Source organism: Cuculus canorus, chromosome 12, assembly GCF_017976375.1.
Source record: "Cuculus canorus isolate bCucCan1 chromosome 12, bCucCan1.pri, whole genome shotgun sequence".
In the NCBI taxonomy this organism is placed as follows: Eukaryota; Metazoa; Chordata; class Aves; order Cuculiformes; family Cuculidae; genus Cuculus; species Cuculus canorus.
Window position 1 is genome coordinate 17215693 of NC_071412.1, and position 19532 is coordinate 17235224.

At 54.3% G+C, this 19532-nt stretch overlaps 1 protein-coding gene across 2 annotated transcripts; it reads right to left on the reverse strand.

Annotated features, from left to right (window-relative positions):
• Positions 1-489: 489 nt before the first annotated feature.
• STRA6 (signaling receptor and transporter of retinol STRA6) lies at positions 490-19257 on the reverse strand. Of its 2 annotated transcripts, none has more exons than XM_054078265.1 (18): positions 18876-19257; positions 14230-14444; positions 12007-12085; positions 10892-10977; positions 10592-10731; positions 10260-10426; positions 9971-10096; positions 9055-9122; positions 8852-8928; positions 8058-8119; positions 7604-7784; positions 6644-6719; positions 6436-6569; positions 5047-5164; positions 4741-4842; positions 3745-3908; positions 3089-3226; positions 490-2750 (listed from the first exon to the last, which is right to left on the reverse strand). In XM_054078265.1, exons 2-18 carry the CDS (start codon positions 14358-14360, stop codon positions 2572-2574), a joined length of 2028 nt encoding a protein of 675 aa, XP_053934240.1. In that variant the 5' UTR covers positions 14361-14444; positions 18876-19257; the 3' UTR covers positions 490-2571. The 2 variants fall into 2 exon arrangements, with proteins under 2 accessions (XP_053934240.1, XP_053934239.1); XM_054078264.1 differs by having other exon boundaries at positions 14230-14566.
• Between the last annotated feature and the right edge of the window lie 275 nt (positions 19258-19532).

Genomic DNA, 19532 nt, shown 5'->3' on the forward strand with positions numbered 1-19532 from the left:
ATTGCTCTTTATTGCCAAGTTTGCTCAGAGCATTTATGGCAAGTTATTTACAATATTAAGGACCTGTCATTCCTAAATTAAAGGGCACCCTGCCACACAACTCCTGGGTCGGATGCAGCAGGTGATACCACACTTGGCATCACCATCCTGACCCACCACAACCACCAGTCCACGCGAGTCCTGGATACCAAAATCCCCATTAGCTCCTCCTCCTGTTCTTTACGTTTGCAAAGCCACAGCATGACCCAGAACTGATTTTCCATTCCCCGTGTGGGCAATTTTTTGTTAAAGGTTGTTTTCAGCTGGATCAGCTCTCTGAGCCACCTAACCACCAGTTGAAGGTTGGGTGGAGAGGACTGTGGGTGGGCAGAGCTATTCCATGGCCGTAACAATGTTGGGGGTTTAGAGAGGAGATGAGAAGCCACCACGAAGAAGAGCAGCTCAGTTCAGCCCCGGGGCACCATACTTGTGTCAAAGAAGGAAAAGAAAACAAGAAAATCAACGAAGCCACCTCCTGTCTTCCTCCCAGGGCTGCCATCTCTCGCCTCAGTCCCAGAGCCTGACACCTGCCAAGACATCTCCAGGAAGCCTTAGGCAGGACTGTGTCAACAGATGCTGAAATCCATCTCCACCCATGGCCCAGAGCTGTGAAAGATTTCAGGGGTTCCCAAGGCTTCCGTCAAAGCCCCAGTGTCTGGGCGGCTGCAGATGGGTTGGAATGGGCTGCAGAGAAGAGTGCAGCCTTTGCCTCAGGGCGTCCCTTCACCCTATCCACCCGGAACCCATCAGCACTGCATTTCTCCTGCGCTCAGACACGCCAACACAAGCACGCAAAGCCCAGAGCTGGGAAATAGCAGCAGGGACCGCACCTCGAGCTCCCGATGTTTTAAAAAGAAAAATGACCCAGATCTGCCACCGGTGCCACCACCGTCACCCAGTTTGGTGACATTGTACTATGCGCCAGACAGTAATCAAATACGATTAAACCAGTGCTGGTCAGGGCAGCAGATGTGACAGGGCTTTGAGCATCCAAGCGTGCTGGGTGGCTGTTTGGGCAGCGCCTGCAAGGCAGGAACCCCACTTCTCTTAACTGGGATGGAAAGGGCAGGCTCCTGGGAAAGGAATGGCTCCCACCCAGGGAGCTTCAATGCTGTGGGGAGATGCCAGGACAATCCAGGCAAACCCCAGTGCACGCGGCTCAACCTCACTCACCCCTCAATGACACCGACAGAGATAGAAGCACTCCAGCAAAAGAGGATAAGGTCCTTGAAACCTGCAAACAGCAGGTCCACTCACTTCCAAGGATGGCTCAAACCAGGGGAGATGGCCCAGAAGCCGTGCTTGCTGTCTGCAATGGTGGGATGATGCCAGTCATCCTTCCAGTCACCGAAGACAGGATTTTCAAGGAATGCATCATGGGAAGAAGTGATCCAACACACCTTATAGATTTATCTTTGGTGCTTTAGCCACAAAATGTCCTGTTTCAGTGCCCATCCATCATGGGAACTGTGCTTTGGGGGCCAAACATTTTGACGGGAAACCAATCTGATCAGCTTTCCATTAAAACTTCACATAGGTGGGGAGGGAGATCACAGCTTTGGTCCTATCACGTAAAGTCAAAGCCTCTGCTGAGCAAGGTCACTCCCAACCATCACCCAGAGACACAGCTACAATGGTCCTCATGTCCTTCCTGTCAGGTCTGGCTTATTTGGGAACAGCCAAGAGACCAAGCACACCCTAAGTGTAGGAATGAGGTATGTGGTTTATTAACCTTCCCCGGCTTGGCATGTCCAAGTGAGGTGTGAAACTGCTTTCTATGGATTCGAGCTCAGCTCACTGGCCCTGGGGAACCACTGGCTTTACACAAAACAGGGTGGCAGCAAGAGGCACCAAGGGGACAGCAGTTACAGGAAAACAAATGGCTCTGCAGCCTCACGGCTCAGAGTAGATGGGGATTTCAGCCTTCACAAAATTGTGGAAAGAAAAGTCCTAGGGTTGGGTGCAATGCCTGAGGAGAGCCAGGATCAGACCTGAAAGGGAGAAGCTAGGATGGGATCGGCAGTGGGGACCTTCTCTGCAGGCAGATCATGCCGACATGCAGGTAGTTCCTCATACTCAGTCTGGCTGAGGATCCCTACACCCTACACCCCACTCCCCACCCCCTTCTCCCTCTTTGCTTACTGCCCTGGTGCTGGGTACTCGTTTGCCTGGCCACACGTGGGAAAGGCAACCGTTGAGAACTGGTGGGCTCATTGCAGCAGTGACTCTTAAGAAGGTATTTCTGAGATGCCTGAGGGCTTTAGCTTGGCTCATCAACGCCTCTCTATTGAAGCCAGGCTTGGAAGTGATCCATTTGCCTTGGCTGTGTCTTCACCTTTGGACCTTGGTAGTGGCCCAGCATGGACCTAGAACTAAAAATCAACCCCCATCACCACTGGAGAGGGACCAGGGGCTGGAGAGGAACAAGAGGTGCCCAAAATTCCCGCCAGAGCAGGAAGAGTGTCAGTGGGAGACGGGGATGGGATAGGAGTGTGTGTAGGAGGCAGAGAGAGGTGGGAGGCTTTGTGGAGGTCAGGGCTTGGGGGGGCTGAGCTGGGTGCCGTTGGCCGTGGGGTCGGAGAGGGCGGTTTTCCGGCAAGCAGTCAGTGAGGGGTTGTTGAGGAGGGTGTAGGCCAGCCACCACCGGGCTCGGCTCTGCTTGAACCTCGTTCTGCTTGGCGGTGTCTTCTTGGACTGCATCAGCTGGATGCCTGAAAAGAGGTGGGAAGAGGGAACCATTTCATCCCCAGCTCCCCATCGCCGGAGCTGCCTGGATGCCATCTACACCCTGGGGTGAAAGCAGACGAGGCTCAACCTGCCCTTGCATGGGCAGAGGAATGGGAGCAGCTCTTGGGATGGAGACAGTCATGCACCAGAGGAGGTGGCACAAAAGCAGAGGAAGCAGCAGAACCACAACCCTCGAGTGGTCCCTTTACGCCAAAGCACCAACAGCATCTCTAGAGGAGCAGAAACCTACAGAGGAGACCCCAAAGCCACTCCACAGTGATGGCCATGCATCCCCCTCCACCTGACAGTAGGAACGTCTCACCTTCTTCCACATGGCTGGGCTGGAGCCCCGTCGGCCCCTCTGGCTTGGCTAGCTGGAGGAGCAGCAAGCAGAAGGCTTTCATCACTGGGTGCGACTGGCTGACCTCAATTTTCAGATAGTGGCAGTAAGCGTGGTAGCCTGGGGGAACACAGCCCACATAAATGCTGTGGTAGGGCCAGACTTCATGGCTCCCCCATCCCTCCTGCCCTGGAGCAAAGGGAACCGTTATTTGCCAGGCTCCATCTCTGCCCTGCCAGAGCAGCTCTGCCTCCAGAGCCAGGGATGAGTTTCACTCCTGAAATTCCAGCAGGAAAAGCAGAGGGAAGGCTGAGCTCCCCTCCCTCCTGCCTTTAGCACAGGAAAGAGGAGGGTCTATTGCTCATGGACTGCGCTGGCCAGTGGTGAAGCCCACAGATCCCCAGCTAGGGCATCATCTGCCCCTGGGGATGGACGGAAAAGCAGGACCAAGTAGGTGTCAGAAGGAGACACTTGCTCCAGTCGTTCCACCCATCTGTTTCAGCCCACAGAGCATGAAGACCTGAAGCCACCCTCACTCCCAGCAGCTCCCGGTGATCTCCTGGCCAGAAGCTTGATGGTGAGAGGAGGGACCCCATGCTCAAGGAGGTGCTTCAGCAGGACCCAGTCCTGTATCCTACCTGGATCGAAGGTCTCCACACCACGGTTCAGCAGGCTGATATCCAGCTGGCAGAAGTGGATGGCATTATAAAGGCCAGAAATGACCATCCTCCACACCCCAGCCAGGACACCCACTAGGACGTTGATGGGGAAGAGCAAGTAGGTGACTATGTAGAGAGCTCGCCTGCGGGTGGAGGAGGAGGAGGAGTAAGGAACACCAACACCACAGGACAGGAAGCATGGCCCTTTTCTGCCAGAGAACCTCCTGCCAAAATAAGCCTCTCACCCTTCCCTCCCTCCTCAGCAGACACAGTCCCTCTTTGAGGTGTCTCCATCCCATGGAGAGAAGCAAACACCCTTCAGGGTTCTTGGAGAGGAGAGCACCTGGTACATCATCAGGACTTCAAAGCTTGGCCTTCAGCACTCAGAGGGTCTCCATTTCTGCTTGAAGTCTTAGAAACCAGACAAAACATGAGTATGGTGGTTTGGGATGAAGGACTCCAGCTTCTGTGGAGGCCAGAAGAGCCTACAGCAGCCTCCTTGCAACGCTGGGCAAGTGGTGGAGGTGGTGGAAATGCCTTGGCTGGACAGATCATCTAGATCCATCTTTCACCCCAGTCTTCAACATAAGGAGACAGCTTAGGCAGCAACACGAGACCATGTATGAGTGAAGGACCATATCCTCTGGCAGTGTCTGAACCAGTTCCGCCAATCCTGAAGGATCTGGACATCCTCCAAGTCTTGCAAATGGGTTTATGGAGCAGGGCACAGACCTTGTCAGCTTTACCCCACCAAAATCAAAGCTCTAAATGGACCACGGCCCTCTAAAGCATCTAAAGAAACCTCTCTGGGAGCATGAAGCCACTCAAACCTCTCAAAACCACAGGCTTCTCCCCCATAGCTCATGTCACAGAAGGCACCAAGACAGCAGGGGCACGTGTAAACCCAACACAGTCCCAGGGTCTTGAACCTCAGGAGGGTCAGCTCTGCCTCAAGCGCCCTCCACGTCCTGATACCTGTTGGTGAGCTCCTTCCGCAGGGGATGCTGCTCCAGGAATTGGTAGTGAGCTGCTAAATGTTGCACAATGACAGCGACAACCAAGGTCAACCAGAAAGGCCTGGGTGGGAGGGAGAGAGGGAAGAGGTAGGTTGGACACCAGGAGGGTCCCAAACAGGAGACACCATCCCAGGCAGCAGAAACCTCCAGCAAAGTTAAAAGAGCCCAAGATAGACCCACCCCTTGACAAAGTACTCCAAAACACACCATGGCCATGGCATCCATTTGGGTCTTCCATCCCTCTCCAAGGGCTGCAAGCACTCACCACATGTTCTGAATGATTTTGAAGAGGTACGAGTTTGTGCCGGTCTGGAGCGGGATGACAAGGAGGAAGGCAAATGCCACTGAGCAGATGAAGAAAATCACTTGCTGGATGAGAAGACCTGGGAAGGAAACATGTGGAGAGAAGCCCTGGTGAAGGAGAATGGACAAGCGATGCCTGTCCTCGCTCTCATGCCCCAAAACCTGTGCTCATTGCTGAGCGTGTCTTTCATTTTAATCCCTTAAAAAGCCTGTGACATCCTTACCTGCCTCCCCCACTCTGAACGCAATGCTCCACACGGGATTTAATTACACGTTCAGCTTTTCTTTTCACTCCCCACATTATCCCTACTGAGAAGAGTCATCACTTGAAGATGCAACTATGATGCCTCATCATAAAAATCAGCCTGAGCTCTGATTTCTAATCATAAATCACACCAAGATCAGCAGCAGCTGTGGTTCCTTGTGCTTGAGCTTGTGCTTCATCTCCAACGCTTTGCTTTAATGACTTGAAAAGCAAGATTTTTAAGCAGGAGCTAGATTCACGGCATCACGAGAGGATGCAGCTGGATCTGCTGGGGATGCCTCAAGGACTGGATGGCCAAAACAAAGTCTCCCTAGAGCCTTCTCTTCTCCAGGCTCAACAACCCCAACTCTCTCAGCCTGTCCTCCGATGGGAGGTTCTCCAGCCCTCAGATCATCTTCGTGGCCTCTAGGCTCATTCCAACAGATCCATGTCCTTCCTGTGCCAGCAGAATAGGTTCCCTTTCCTGATGGTTGGTCACTAACAGACCTGTTGGTGACCCTGTCCCCACACCACCCCACTGCCCTCAGCCTGGCTCTCTCGTGCAGCAGCTAATATGGTTGGGTGTTGCATATGCATCACCGCAGACGTTGCCCAGAGTCACCTCTCGTGGAACAGAGAGGCCTTAAAATGTCTCCACACCATGCTGGGGTGAGAATTTCTACCCCCTCTGATGTCCTCCACCCATCTGTGCGACAGCCAGTCCTCCCAGCTAGGGAGACCCAGCCTGTGCTGGGGAAGATGCACCATGAGGAGCACCCAGGATGTGAAGACCAGGACTGGAGGAGACAGACAGTCCTTTGCACGAGATGCTGCAACAGCTTCTCAAATCAAAATATTTGGGCTTGAGCCAAAACGAGTCATCATCTCCCCATCCCCCTCTATTTCTTTCTAACCATTTGGTGTTCAGCATGGTCCTTCCCGCAAGAAGGACAGATTGCGTTTGGGGAAAGAGGAACAAAAGCCTCGCAGCCGCCCCTTTGCAAAATGCGGCCAGTAAGGACAAAGAGTTGCTTAAACCCCAGGTAGACTGTGCAAAGTGGGGGTCCACCACCCGTTCACCCCATTCTGCCCCTCAGCACCCTTTACCTAGACAGGCAAAAGCTGTTTGGAAGCTGGCAAAGCTCATCCAGCAGACGATGGCTTGTCGGGATGGGCGGAGGATATGGGCTTTGTAGAAAACATCCAGGACGGCCCCTTGGTAGAGCGCCTTCAGGTTGTTCCTGGGGAGAGAAACCAGCTTGCATCCCAGCTTGGGGACAGGGTCAAGGCTGGGGGAACGGGTTCCATCCCGTACCTGTGCATCACCAGCGTCCTCAGCAGCATGGCGCAGGTCAGCAGGCAGCAGAGCACCAGCGAGCAGATGTAGCAGACTGCAGAGGAGCAGGGGGAGACAGATGGGTCAGGGCTGTGATCAGCCCCAGCACAAAGTTTTATTGTTATCTCAGGAGCGTTGAGAGGGGGATGAGTTATGGGGCTGCATGGATGTGCTCTTAAGGGGGCCTTGTGCCTCAGTTTCCCTCCTGCCCCTTTCCGATGCAGGGAGACCCTTCTCCATCTCACAGATAGGCTTAAGCTAGTGAGAAAGTGAAAGGGATGGGGAATGACAAGCAGCCAGAGGAAATACAAGCAGCGAGGCTTGCTCAGCACTGGAAAAATCATTGAGCAAGCTGTGATAAGCAGGCAGTGTGATGGAGAAGCTGGGAAAATGCTCCCAGAAAAGGGGTTGCAGTGAGGTGTGGGGGGAAGGAGAGGTGGAGATGTCAGGAAAACAGGGGATGCGAGGGGCTTGGTGACTCTAGACAAGCCACAGAAAGAAAACATCCTGGCTGGTGGTACCCCAGGGTAGTGCTGTGGAGAGAGGAGGTCACCCCCGCCTTCCCCGTGCCCCCTATCCAGGGCTTTCAATTATCCAGGGCATGGGGGGGGGGGGGGGCAGGGGCCATCTGCTCGATTCCAGCACATATCAAAGCCCACAGCCGCAGGGCAGCATCTGCAGCGCGGTGCTGCCGGCTCTCCCTGTCTCACCGTCGTGGCACATGGCAGCTGCTCAGAGGTGCCTGGCACAGCACCAGGCTCACGCATCCACCTTTCATGTCTGCATGGCTGCAGCTTTGGCAGCTGGTTTTTAAGTCCCCCTGGAAGTTGCCCTATGAAGAGCCAGTTTCCTCGACCACCCTCCAGGCTAGAAATCTCTGATAAATTCTGAAATCCTCCAAAAATCAGCTATAGATGCAGGACCTGGCTGGGATCCCACCTTCCAGGGACCACAGGTAGAATTTGACGGTGTTGAGCTCCTTCTCCATGTCACCCGGGACAGACGGATTCTCTGAGGGCACCAAGCCAAACTGGACCAACAATACCACAACATCCTTCGTCATTCCTGCCCGCACAATCTGGATGGTGGGGATGACGGCTACCAGGAGCAGCAGGGCAACCTGTAAGGGAGCAGTGCCACGTGAACCCCAAGTCATGGTATCCCCACTGCTGGGCCATCACCTTGGCTTAGACTTAAAGCTGGCTGAGCCCAGAAAGCACATGGCTGGTTACTGCAGCTCAGCCAAGGGATGGTAATACCTCGAGGCACGCTCATGCCACCCCTGTACCCAAAATCGTGGTGTGGCAATGACTTTTGGGGTCCTCTGCCTTGAGAGGAGACGCTCAAGAAGGCAGGGAAGGGATTCTGCTTGGCGTTTAACTATCAGCATCACCTGGTAGACAGCAACCACAGCCATGGTTATGGACAGGACGAGCTTCAGCGGGATCCGGAAACCTGTAAGGCAGAATTGGAGGGGTGGATCAGAGAGGAGCTGGGATGTGGGATCACGGGAGAGAAGTGGAGCAGGCTGCAGGTCTACCCAACCCAGTAGAGCCAAAGCAAATGCCCAGGGGAGTGCACTGGAACAGGGTGGTCAAGTATTAATTGGGATTTCCCCAGGGAAATCCTTCAAGGATATATAGCTGGGTGCGGTTTCTCTGTACTTGGGGCTGGATGGGTTTCCTTCCTTTTGGTCCTCGTTTCCCGCAAGCCCATGCAACCTTGCGCACCCGCAGCAGCAAATCCCAGCAGCTGGGTACCTGATGCCGGGGGAGTCACATCCCTTGGGGTGCGCATCCCAGGACAGCCCTTGCTGCTTCCATGGGCAGAGAGAGCGTGGAGTAGTTCCCCATTCTTGGGATGTTAGGGATTTTACCCGCTTCTTGTAGATTTTATTCCCTTAGCGTAGCTTTATTGAGCATCAGGTTGCAATATTAGCACAACCCATGCCTGAAACGCGCTGTCCCCGCCGTGGAGGGGGCAGTCCACCTCCCCATCCCAAACCGCAACAGTTTGTGCGAAGCCGAGGTGTCGCACGTGCGGCACGCGGCAGCTGCCACGGCACAGATGCTTTGGGGAAGGAGCCAAGAAAGGCATTTGCTCTTCTCCCCGGGGAAAGGGGAGGCAGCCTGTTTGCTGAGCTGCTGCCGCAGCCACGAGCACAGCCCGCGCCCGCCCGCAGCCTACCTTCCTCGGGAGTGTAGACGTAGGAGCGCAAATAGGTCTGGACCCTTGAGAGTAGGCTCTCTTCTATCTTTGTGGAGCTGGAGGAGGAAGGAGAGGGCGAAAAGCATGTTCTTTGGGAGCAGGGAGCCTCTCTGTCCCCATTGCAAACACCAGGCACAGACGCTTGCTGGTCAGACAGAGCTATGGGAAGGTACCTTCCTTACCTCCCCTTCTGAGAGCGTTTGGACAGGACAGCCTTTAGGTACTTCTTGTAATAACCTCTTCCTGTAACCTTAAGGAAAGCAGCAATAAGTTGCCTGCTTTGAGCACAGCGACGGCCTCAGGCAGTCGGGCAGGGAGAGGTGACTCTTGTCTTTTGGGGGACTCTCAGCAGAGCATCTGCATCCTACCCCGCAGCGGTCTCCTTGCTCTGCTGCCCATGGCCACTCACCCCTCGCTAGCGCGGTGCCCCTCAGCACCCTCCCATACAGGACGCGGGTGATGGGCTCCCAGCCTTTGGCTGGATAATGAAAGAATTGGAGCAATACTGCCAGCAAACCTTCTGCCACCCCAAGGGCGCTGATAAATCTGTCGTGTTCCCATCAACAAAGCAGCCTGAAACCAGGCACGCTGGTAGGACAGCAGAAGCCCCTCATTGGCACCAGGCAGCTCCCTCCGAGAGCCTCAGGGTCACTTCAGTCCACGCTTGGGCCGACAGCTTTTTTTTTTTGAAGTAGGTTTTCCCTCCTCTCTTCCCAACAAAGCCCGTCATTTCCAAAAGGGCTGGGGATTATCCAGCCTGCCGGGAAAACAAGGTGACCCCAGTCCCTGCCTGAATGGGATGCATTGATGCCTTAAGCCTCTTGTACTAAGGAGTTTACTCCAAAGATGGATTTTTCACTCCCTCTCTAAATCCAGCAAGATAAACAGAGCCGCGACCTGTGCCATCAGAGGGATGGAGTGGAGGCAGCTCCAGTGCCAGAGTAAAGTTGGGAACACGTGCCCTGGCAACACCCCAGTTCTGCCAGCCCCCCAGGCAGCCGTGTGGGCTGAGGGCATGAGAGCTCCAAAAACACCCCGGTTCATTAAGGGCTTCTCCCATGCTACCACCCCACAAGTCGCCCCATGGAACTTCATTACCTCTTTATCCAAGGTCTCTTCCTGCCTGGTGAAGCTCCTGATGAACAGGGCTGGATACCAAAGGCTTAAGAGCACAAGGCAGAGGATGATGGGGATGTAAGAGAGCGTGGAGTAGTACCTGTATATCTGCAGAGAAGCAGAGCTGTCACACATGAGACAACCCCAGCCTGGGATCTAGTCCTGAGCTGGTGGCACATTGATGTCACTTACAAGGAGGTGGTGAGAAAGCCCCCTTCAGCCCCGGTCACACCAGCCTCCTCACTCCTTCCTCAGGCTGTGGGACACATACCTTCGGTGACTGGGGACAATCCACCTTCTGCCAGATGTGGATCACGCAGTGGCACCAGGAGAGCAGGCAGCCCAGGAGGTAGCTGACCCTGTGCCGGACGGTGGCACAGGCGATCAGGGGGTAGTAGAAGGCAGGGTAGTAGAGCAAAGCCAGGATCTTCCAATACTCTAGATGGGACGATGGGAAGAGAGGAGGGAAAGCAAAGCAGGCAAGAGAAGCTGGCACTCGGTATGGACCAGGGTGAACAGGCTGCTCAGGGTGCCACAGAAGATACGCACCTCCTGTGTGGGGAGGTGTGTGGCGCCCGCAAACCAGGATGGTGCTCAACTTACCCCGAGAGCTCTGGGAGGAGTGAGTGATGAGCGGCAGAGGGTCCTTGTCCAAGACCAGCACACACAGGGAGGAGAACAATATGCCAAACACTGCAGCCACCAGCCCTCGGTTCCCTTCCTCCTCCAGAAAGTTGGCTGGACTGCAGACAAAGGAAGGAATGAGCCTGACACCAGATCGCTCTGTCTCCGCTATCCTCTGGCCCAGAGCTGGTTTATCCCATGCTGCACCTCAGCATCCCTCCACCCACTTGGCTGCAGTCTGAGAATGAACCTGAAGACCGGGGTGCAGGGCCAGGGTACCTGAGCAGTCCTGGGACACCGTTCCAGCAGCTTTGGTAGAGACGCCTGCGTTTCACCAGCAAGGACAAGCCCACGAGCACAGCCAGCTGCCAGAAACGCAACCGAGGGAGCAATAAATACATGGTGGGGGACAGGTCGGGGGGAGGCTCAGACATGCTGCTATGTGATGAGGGTCTCCACAGAGACACCATCTCCACCCAAGATCTAAATCCAGCCATGGCTGAAGCAGGGACAGGTGCCTTTCAACCACCTCTGGTGGATTACAGAATTTAAACATCTCAGAGGGACCATGCTGGAAAAATAAAAATAAATCAAAGAATCACAGAATGGTTTGGGCAGGAAGGGACCTGAAAGCCCATCCAGTTCCAACCCCCTGCCATGGGCAGGGACACCTCCCACTGGATCAGGGTGCTCAAAGCCCCATCCAGCCTGGCCTTGAACACCTCCAGGGATGGGGCAGCCACAACTTCCCTGGGCAACCTGGGCCAGGGCCTCCCCACCCTCATAGTGAAAAATTTCTTTCTAACGTCTAATCTAAATCTTCCCCTGTCCAGTTTAGAGCTATTCTCCTCATCCTATCACTCCATGCGCATGTACAAAGTCCCTCCCCAGCTTTCCTGGATCCCCTTTCAGTGCTGGAAGTTGCTCTAAGGTCTCCCTGGAGCCTTCTCTTCTCCAGGCTGAACAACCCAAACTCTCTCAGCCTGTTTTTGTATGGGAGGTGCTCCAGCCCTCAGATCATCTTTGTGGCCTCCTCTGGACTTGCTGCAACAGATCCATGTCCTTCCTGTGCTGAGGACTCCAGAACTGAACACAGGGTTTCAGGCGATGTCTCTTCAGAGCAGAGCAAAAGGGCAGAAGATCTTCCCTCACCCTGCTGGTCACTCTCTAGACACAGCCCAGGGCATGGTTGGCAAAATTAAAGCCTTCCATTGACTACAGGCATGAAACAACGTCTCATGCAAGATGTGCAAATCCCTTGTTAGAGCATTCCAGCTCAAACTTAAAAGCCCAGACCCACTATTTGGGTGTGGATGGGCATGACCTGAGCTGTAGAACAGCAAATACAGTATTGGGGCAGATATCCCACCCCACAGCACTTGGCAGGTACTTACAGAGGTGGGTGCCATGCAGATGTGATACAGTCTGGGAGAAATGGTGGGGTCGCAGTCTAGGATTACGCTGGGAAACATGCTGGGAAGAGCGGAAAAACAGCATATGTGGTTGTATACAATCCACAAAAGGTAAAGAAAAGATGGGATAATGCCTATGTAAACGGTGGCAGAGGAGATTCCAGTCTGATGTTGTGAAGAGACAAACCTCCAAAGAGCAGAGCTACACAACAATCAATAACCACGGATGAAGTCACCCTCACGAGACAACTTTATGTTCAAGAGGGAGAGATAACACCCGGGAGCGGCCCCGAGCTGATCCGCACAGGGGCTGGGAGACCTCCCTGCACGTACAGACGTGCCAAGGCTGAGCAGGGGATCAGCAATGAAGGGTGACCCCCCCTTTACCTCTTTTAAGCCTGTATCTGTCCTGGCTCTGCCTTTTTGAGGGGTGCAGCCCGCAAAGCAGCTGTTCCCCTTGCTGCCTAAGGCACTGCACTTATTAAATGCCAGCTGAGAGGTTGAAGACCCCTTATAGGGTGTTTCAATGTCTCTCCCATGGAGGAGGAATCAGTCCCAGACCTGGGGGGACAGCGGAGGCGATGGCTGCCCGGGGTAGGTGTGTGCAGGATGGGATCTCAGAGTCACATCCCCCAGCCAGCCAAAGCCAGCCCGGCAGGCGTGCCAGGCTTCACATTATTTATTCACTCTCTGGCCTCCATTGCATCCCTTAATCTCTGCTTTGCCGCAGCCCTCCTCCTCTCGCCAAGGCCAGGAGCAATCGTACCCAGCCACTTGCATCCAACCCTGGGCGGCAAATCCCTGTGCCAGGGAGCTGAAATCCCTGAGCCCCAGAACCTGCAGTGGGGGAAGTCATCACAGCCCTCATACCCTCCCGGACCCCACAGCGCAGTGGGGTGGGCAGAGATGGGAGCTGTGGAGCTCCCGGGAGAAACGCTGCTGGGAAGGGTCTGATAGTGATTTCTTGGGTGTCACACATCCAAGGGTGTCACCACCCTGCCAGAACAAGACCAAAACAAGACCATCAGCAAAGTTCTGGGGTTTGCCTTATTTTTTATCTCCTAACAGCTGGCTTTGGATAGACCAGAAAATTCCTGTTGCCCCAAAACGTCCAGCTCTGGAAATCCAGGGCAACCGCCCACATGGCTGAGAGCACAGGGAGACCAAAACCCTTTTTGGTATCACCAGGGCTTCAGCATCTAAAGCCAGAGCATCCAGGAGTCATCAAATGGGCAATCGTCCCAGCACGGTGCTACCTCCATCCCTCCATCCCACCACGGATCACAAAGGAGGACACCCAGGAAACACTTCAAAGGTTTCTAGCAGAGGTTTGGGTCATGCAGGTGGGGGTTTGCCTGGGCAAACCAAAGCAGGGCAAGGAGATTTCAAAGGCTGTTCCACAATGCAGAAGATTAAGGATGAGGAGGAACCCTTTGGTTGGTCCACCACTGGGATCTCCTCCTGCTTACCCTCAAGATTAGGTATCAGCCAACTAAGTGGTGTAAAACCCACCCACAGGGAACTAAGTCAACAGAGGGACAATAGATGTTGATAGGTGGGCCTTGGGATGCCCGGCTTCAAGCCTTGTGGGACAACTTGGATAAACTGCCATGCCACACTGTGCCTCAGTTTCCCCTCCGTATAGCACTTCTCTTGCCCTTGGGAGTGGCATTCAGCTAGAAGGGCGTGAAGTGCTGGATCCCTGCTGTGAGGTCCTGTTCCCAGAGCACACACAGCGCATGCAGCACTGCTCCGGGGAGTCCATTCTGATAAAGATCTGATCTTTATTGATGGAGTGGGACTGGGCTTTACAAATCCACTTACAGACCAATTTGGAAAAAAGAAAGCACGCAACCAGACCTCCGTGCATGCCCAGGGATGCTCGGTGCTATTTTACAAAGGATCGGGGACTTCATAAAGGTTAGGGCAGCAGTTTATGGTCATGAACTTGACTTTGTATTTTGGGAGAGCCTAAGCAAAAGAGTGCGTGTAGCAGAGGTGCCCACTGCAGGATTTACCGCGGCTCTTGCCAGCGGCACCCTAAAGAAATGAAGCATTTTTTAGGGGAGAAACCGAGCAGTTTTAATCACCTCAGGGGAGATTGCTGTACAGAAAAAGGGTAGAGCAGCTGGGCAGGAGGCTGGCAGCTGCCCAGGGTGACCCCAGCAGGGGCAGGGGGACACGTCAGCAGCTCTGGACACTTACTCATCCTGTGGCGCAGCCGGCTCCATGGTTTCATAGATGTACCAGTCAGAAGCGAGATCATCATCAACGAAAAAGCTGTTGTCCAGCGGCGCATTGTGCATCCCACCAGAGCTGTTGGCTGCCATGGCCATCTCCTTCCTCCCTCCGTGGGCTCCAGAGAGATGGCGAGAAGGCAGCAAGCAACCAGGCTTTCCCAAGGTGAGCCCTCCTGGATTCTTGGAAATGCAGAGATGGATGCAGATGAGGAAGAGGCTTTATCTTCTCAGGTCAATCCCACAGCTGGGGGTGACTGGGAGATTTCAAAATCCAGCGGTGCCTCCAAGGATCCAGCTTTTATCTGGACTCGGGAGGAGGGAGAAGGGATGAACACCCCCCCACCCTGCACAACACGAGTGCTCAGGGCACACCTAGTCATCCTCCGGCCGCTCCCTGCCCACTGCGGGATGCTGACAGACTCAAAGCCTTTGTTTGGGTTGTTTAACAGTTTTTACGCCAATGACTCGAAAATCAGCACAAGGGTCAAGTTTTAGGCTCGGCAGCACAGGGTGGTTGGCAAAGCAGGGATGAGACCTCACTGCAGCTGGGGAGCCCGTGACCTATGTCCCCCCAGAGTCCCTCTGTGCCACCAGACGCCCCACACAGCTTCCCCCAGTCCCAGGAGAAAACCTCAGCCCCTCTCCTTTTGTAGCAATAAAAAGAAGGATTTGTCACGATGCCAGACTCAACAAACTGTCCTTTCTCCTTCTCCTCATTATCTTTTGATGACTTTGGCCCAGACAGCTCCACACCCTCCGCTGCTGTCCCGGAGCTCCATTGCACAAGCTGCAATGTGCTTCTACCATCGCTATAAGAAAGGCACTGCCCAAAGACATCACCAAATACCAGGAAGCCTCCAAGCCTCAGGAACCAGCCCAGGTCCTGGGGACACCTCATCCCACAGCTCAGGGGCATCACCAAACCCCTCCCGGCTGCTCAGTGGCTCCAAGGTGACAGTTTGGAAATAGATGACTGAGTTGGCAACTATGCTTAGGGCTGCTGTTTGTACAGCTGGTGTCCACCATCACGATGGATATAGCATGCCGGCTTCAAAGAGATTCCCTAAATGAGGTCTGTGATCCTGCTGGCAGCCCTTTCTCTGGACAGACAAGTGGCGCTTGCCACCATGGCCATGCTGCCCCATGGCCTGATGTTCCACTGGATGTCACAACCCCAGCCAGATTTTGGTTCCCTCCGATGACTTTCTTTAGATGAGACCTGAGTCCTTCCCAGAGGACCAAAACTCAGCTAGGAAGAAGATCATCCCACCCCAGCATTTGGCCCACATCAAAGTGCTGACACTATTGCACTCCCCATCAGCAGAAGGAGGACAGACCCCACCAGCCCCAAGCGAGCAGCCCACTCAGACAGACCCCAGACCATGTCCTCAATCCACACAACGCGTGTCCCATCGACTCTCCAGCCATCCCTTGGTTTCGCCTGCACAGAGAAGTGGCTCTGACCTCACCTCCCAGGAATGTAGCACTCCGTAAAAAGGTAGAAGGAGCCTGTAAAGTTCATGGCAGTGCACACGCACATCTACAGATCCATTTCCACTCCCGTGGGGTCACCAAAGGCTGGAAGAGCTGGGAAGTTGGGGTTGGTGTTTAGGCAGGTAAAGCGAGCCCTGCCAGCCCTGGCATGGGGCAGCATCCTGCTGGTGAGAATGTTTCTGCCATCATGAAGCGTTTGGATGAAGAATCAGCTCCAAAAGCCACCATGAGATTGCCTGTGCCCCTCTCACCTCCCTGTGACATTACTCAAAGAAGCGCAACCAGCAGAAAGCAAGATCTACCTACGTGCCAGCCCAGCAGCATTGCCCCATGCCACCCACCTCCACACAAGCCAGCAGATGCCACCTTGCTCATGCTCTGGTTTTCGGCTGCCTGAGGACACGGTGGCCTCAGAAAAGCAGGAAGGAAAGAAGAGAAAACCTCAGCCAGAGGCGCACGAGGGAGCCCCACTGGGCAAGTTGCAGCCTGAATCTGTGCTGGGCAGGAACATCACAATAGGAAGCTGACAAGCTCTCTGGGTGGCATGTCAGCTCCACCTCCCAGCATATCCTTGTGTCCTCTTCTGGCACATCCTTGATCAGAGTATCACACACGCAGACTCTGAGGCTTTGCTGCCTGTCTCTCAATGCCTATGGGACCAAGGTCAGTTGACACTGTCCCAGCACCAGGGGATGTTCAAATCCTCCAGCCCAGCTTGCTGCTCATCACGAGGTGAATGTTCTCCTGCTTCAGGGGGAGGTCCTCTCTCATGGCCCACCAAGCAGGGTGGCAACATCTTGGTCATCATCCACGAAAAACAAGCGTCTGGAGAAAGCAGGAGGTGCTTCAGAGCCTCCAGCCTATCTGCTGGACACTCTCAGGCAAGGCAAGGCAGCACAAGGCTGAATAAATGATGGTGTGACATAGGCACATCCAAGGCTGGACCCCAATGGGTCCCCTATCAACCTGGCCAAGAGGGCTGGTGCTGTGCTGGAGGAGAGACCTCACTGGAGATGGGAAGAAGCTTGTAATGAGGGTCTTCAGCCTCACCACAGCACAGAGAAGAGTTAGCCCCCCTATTCCTGCAAAGCATACTGACTTAGAGAGGGAAAGGCAGGTGTGCCAAAACCTCAGCAGGATCAGCATCCCCAGCCAGGGCAAGGCCACCGCTCTCCACCCTGCTCTGCAGGTGCTGGCTCCTGTGGCCAGGCTGAGACAGGAGCTCGCTGGCTCCGCACACTCTTTCTTGATGCCCTGTGTTTCTCCGAAACCTGATCTCTTTGCTCCTCCGCATAACCTCTGCCGAAACAGTCTAGGCCTTTGATCGCAGCAGCCTCGCCCGAGATTGATGGCTTCAATAAAGCTCCTTCATATTCCTCATTTCCCACTATCCATCACTCTCTGGGGAGCTTTTGCATCCCACCACTCTGAATTAAACTGGGGGGAAGAAGAGGGGAACCATAAGGGAATTATCCATCCCCCTTCCCTCCTCCCATCCAGCCTAATGGTGATGCCTTGTGTACAGCTTTTAATAAAAATGATAAAGATCTCGTTTCACAACTGTTCAGGGAGCTCTTGGGCTGGGATAAGGGGGGGAAGAGTTGTTTAAGCGACATCTCCTCTAATTCAATTGGCATTCAGGAGCGGCGCTGGTGGCTGCTGTGCTGGTCCCTGTGAACCAGGTGACACAGGGATGGTTTTGGAGGACGTCAGCAAAGAGAGGAGCTGGTGATCCAGCTCATGAGATGCTCATTCCCCGAACTGGATTGAGTGGCTTCGGTTGATGCTTGGAGAGGCGAAGCCCAGTCTCACGTTAGCACAAGCTGAGCCAGCTGACTTCAGCCCTCGAAGTCCCCAAAAATGAGATGAGAAAGTTTGATTTCAGCCACTTCTGCTCAGCTGGAAAGGGCAAAAGGACCGTCGGCCCCATCCCTTCCCTCCACTGGTGACTTTGGAGCCCTTCAAGCAGCAAAGATGTCCTTACCCACAGCTTTTTGAAGACTTTGATCATCTTTCTGGACAAGCAGAGCTTTTTCCAGCATGAAGACTTCATGCTATTCCCAAGTTCCCCAAACACAAGCATCAGGGAGCCCACCCCCCCTGCCCTGGACCATCCAGCCAGAGGCTGGGACCGCTGGGAAGTCACTGCTCACTCTTTCCCCAGGACAGGCTCAACTCCAGTGGACTGAGGCCACCGAACTTATTGCACTGGTGAGCTGATGCGGGAAGCCTGGTGGCTGATGAACTCACTGTGCCCCAGCCCACGGCTCTTCCAATCCCCTTGGGAAAGCCCCTGCCCGGGGCAAGGAAAAGTGTGGAGGAAGTTTTTCATCACATCCAGCCATCCCTCCTCCCATCTCAGGCATAGAGAAACCAGTTCTCATCCGAATCAGTCCCCGTTCTCCCATAAATCTCTTCTTCACCCCGTCCTCCACCACCCAGAAGAGAGCCCAGGAGCCTCGCCAGCTCTTCACAAAGCCTTTCCTCTGCAAAGCTGGAGCCTGCAGATAATAAATCCATCACAGAGATCATAAACACATCAGCAAGGCAAAGGAGAAGCCCCTTTTGCATTTTAAAAGCAAAGGCAGCTTAAACATTTAAGCCAAGGAGGCTATTTAAGGTTATTTTTAGGCTCTTGACCCCCCCCTCTTCCTTCATTTCGAAGTTAAGGCAGCGGCACCTGCTGCACACAACCCCCCTCCACAAGGCAGCGAAGGGGAAAAGTTTGCAGGCACCAAAACCTGCTGACAAAGTCATACATCGGCACGAAAAGAAATGCTGGGGGGGTTCAGGGCACAGCACCCCACAATCTCAGCTCTTCCAGTGCAGAGCGGGGCGGTGAGCATCTCCGGGGAAAAGGCTTCCCTGAAGAAGGGGGTGAAATCTCTGCTTAAGAGCAGAGCTGGGATTTTTGGGGACCCTTGCACCTCCAAGGCAGGATTTGTCCCGGCGTAAGCAACCAGGGACAGATTGAATCTCGCGTTTACAACCTGGAGCCATCAGCTCCGCAGGTTCTTTCAGCCCAGCTTCCCCCGTCCTGCTAAGTTTGCAAGAAGTGATGACAAAAAAAAAAGAAAACAGAGGAGGAGGGAAAGGAGACAAAAAAAAACCAGTTACCTTCTTCCAACCAGCGACCTTCCTTCAAGGCACCCAGAGGCTCGGCTTGACGGGGGTCTTGGGAGAAACGTAGCCTTGCTAAGCTGGGTCTAAAGCATCTGTTGGTGGGATCCTGGCGTGGATGCAGCCATGCAAGCTTAAAGGCAAAGTTCAGAGCACCGGCAAGCGAGCGGAGGCTCAGGGAACTTTATCCCCTCCATCGCCAGGAGGCCTTGGCTGGGGGCCACCCTGGGGTTTAGAAAATTAAAAACAACCAACCCCGTGCTCCGTTCTCCCTTTGATTAGGCAGATCTTTTCGGGAGAGGAGGCAGCTCGACCCAGCCCCCTTTTTCCCCAGCTCGCTGCTGGTTGAAGCTGGGTTTTAGCTGCTCTCTCCACCTTCCCCGTGCTGAGATTTAGGGGGCAGCCCAGGGACCAAGATGCTGCTGTGTCCCCGCCCCGGGATGCAAACATCTCGGCTTCCTCCTAGGGCGAATCAAAGGGGCAGCTCCTTACTGGTGTAAATCAGTTGAACCCAATCCTTTGCAGGTTTATTTGGTTTTGCCTTCACCTGGTGCAAGTCGGAAGGGGTTTGAAAGCTTTGGTGCAAGCTTGGGGATGAGCTTGGTCTGGGGAAACCACCACCAGAGCATCCTCCTTGCAGCCCCTTGGAGATGG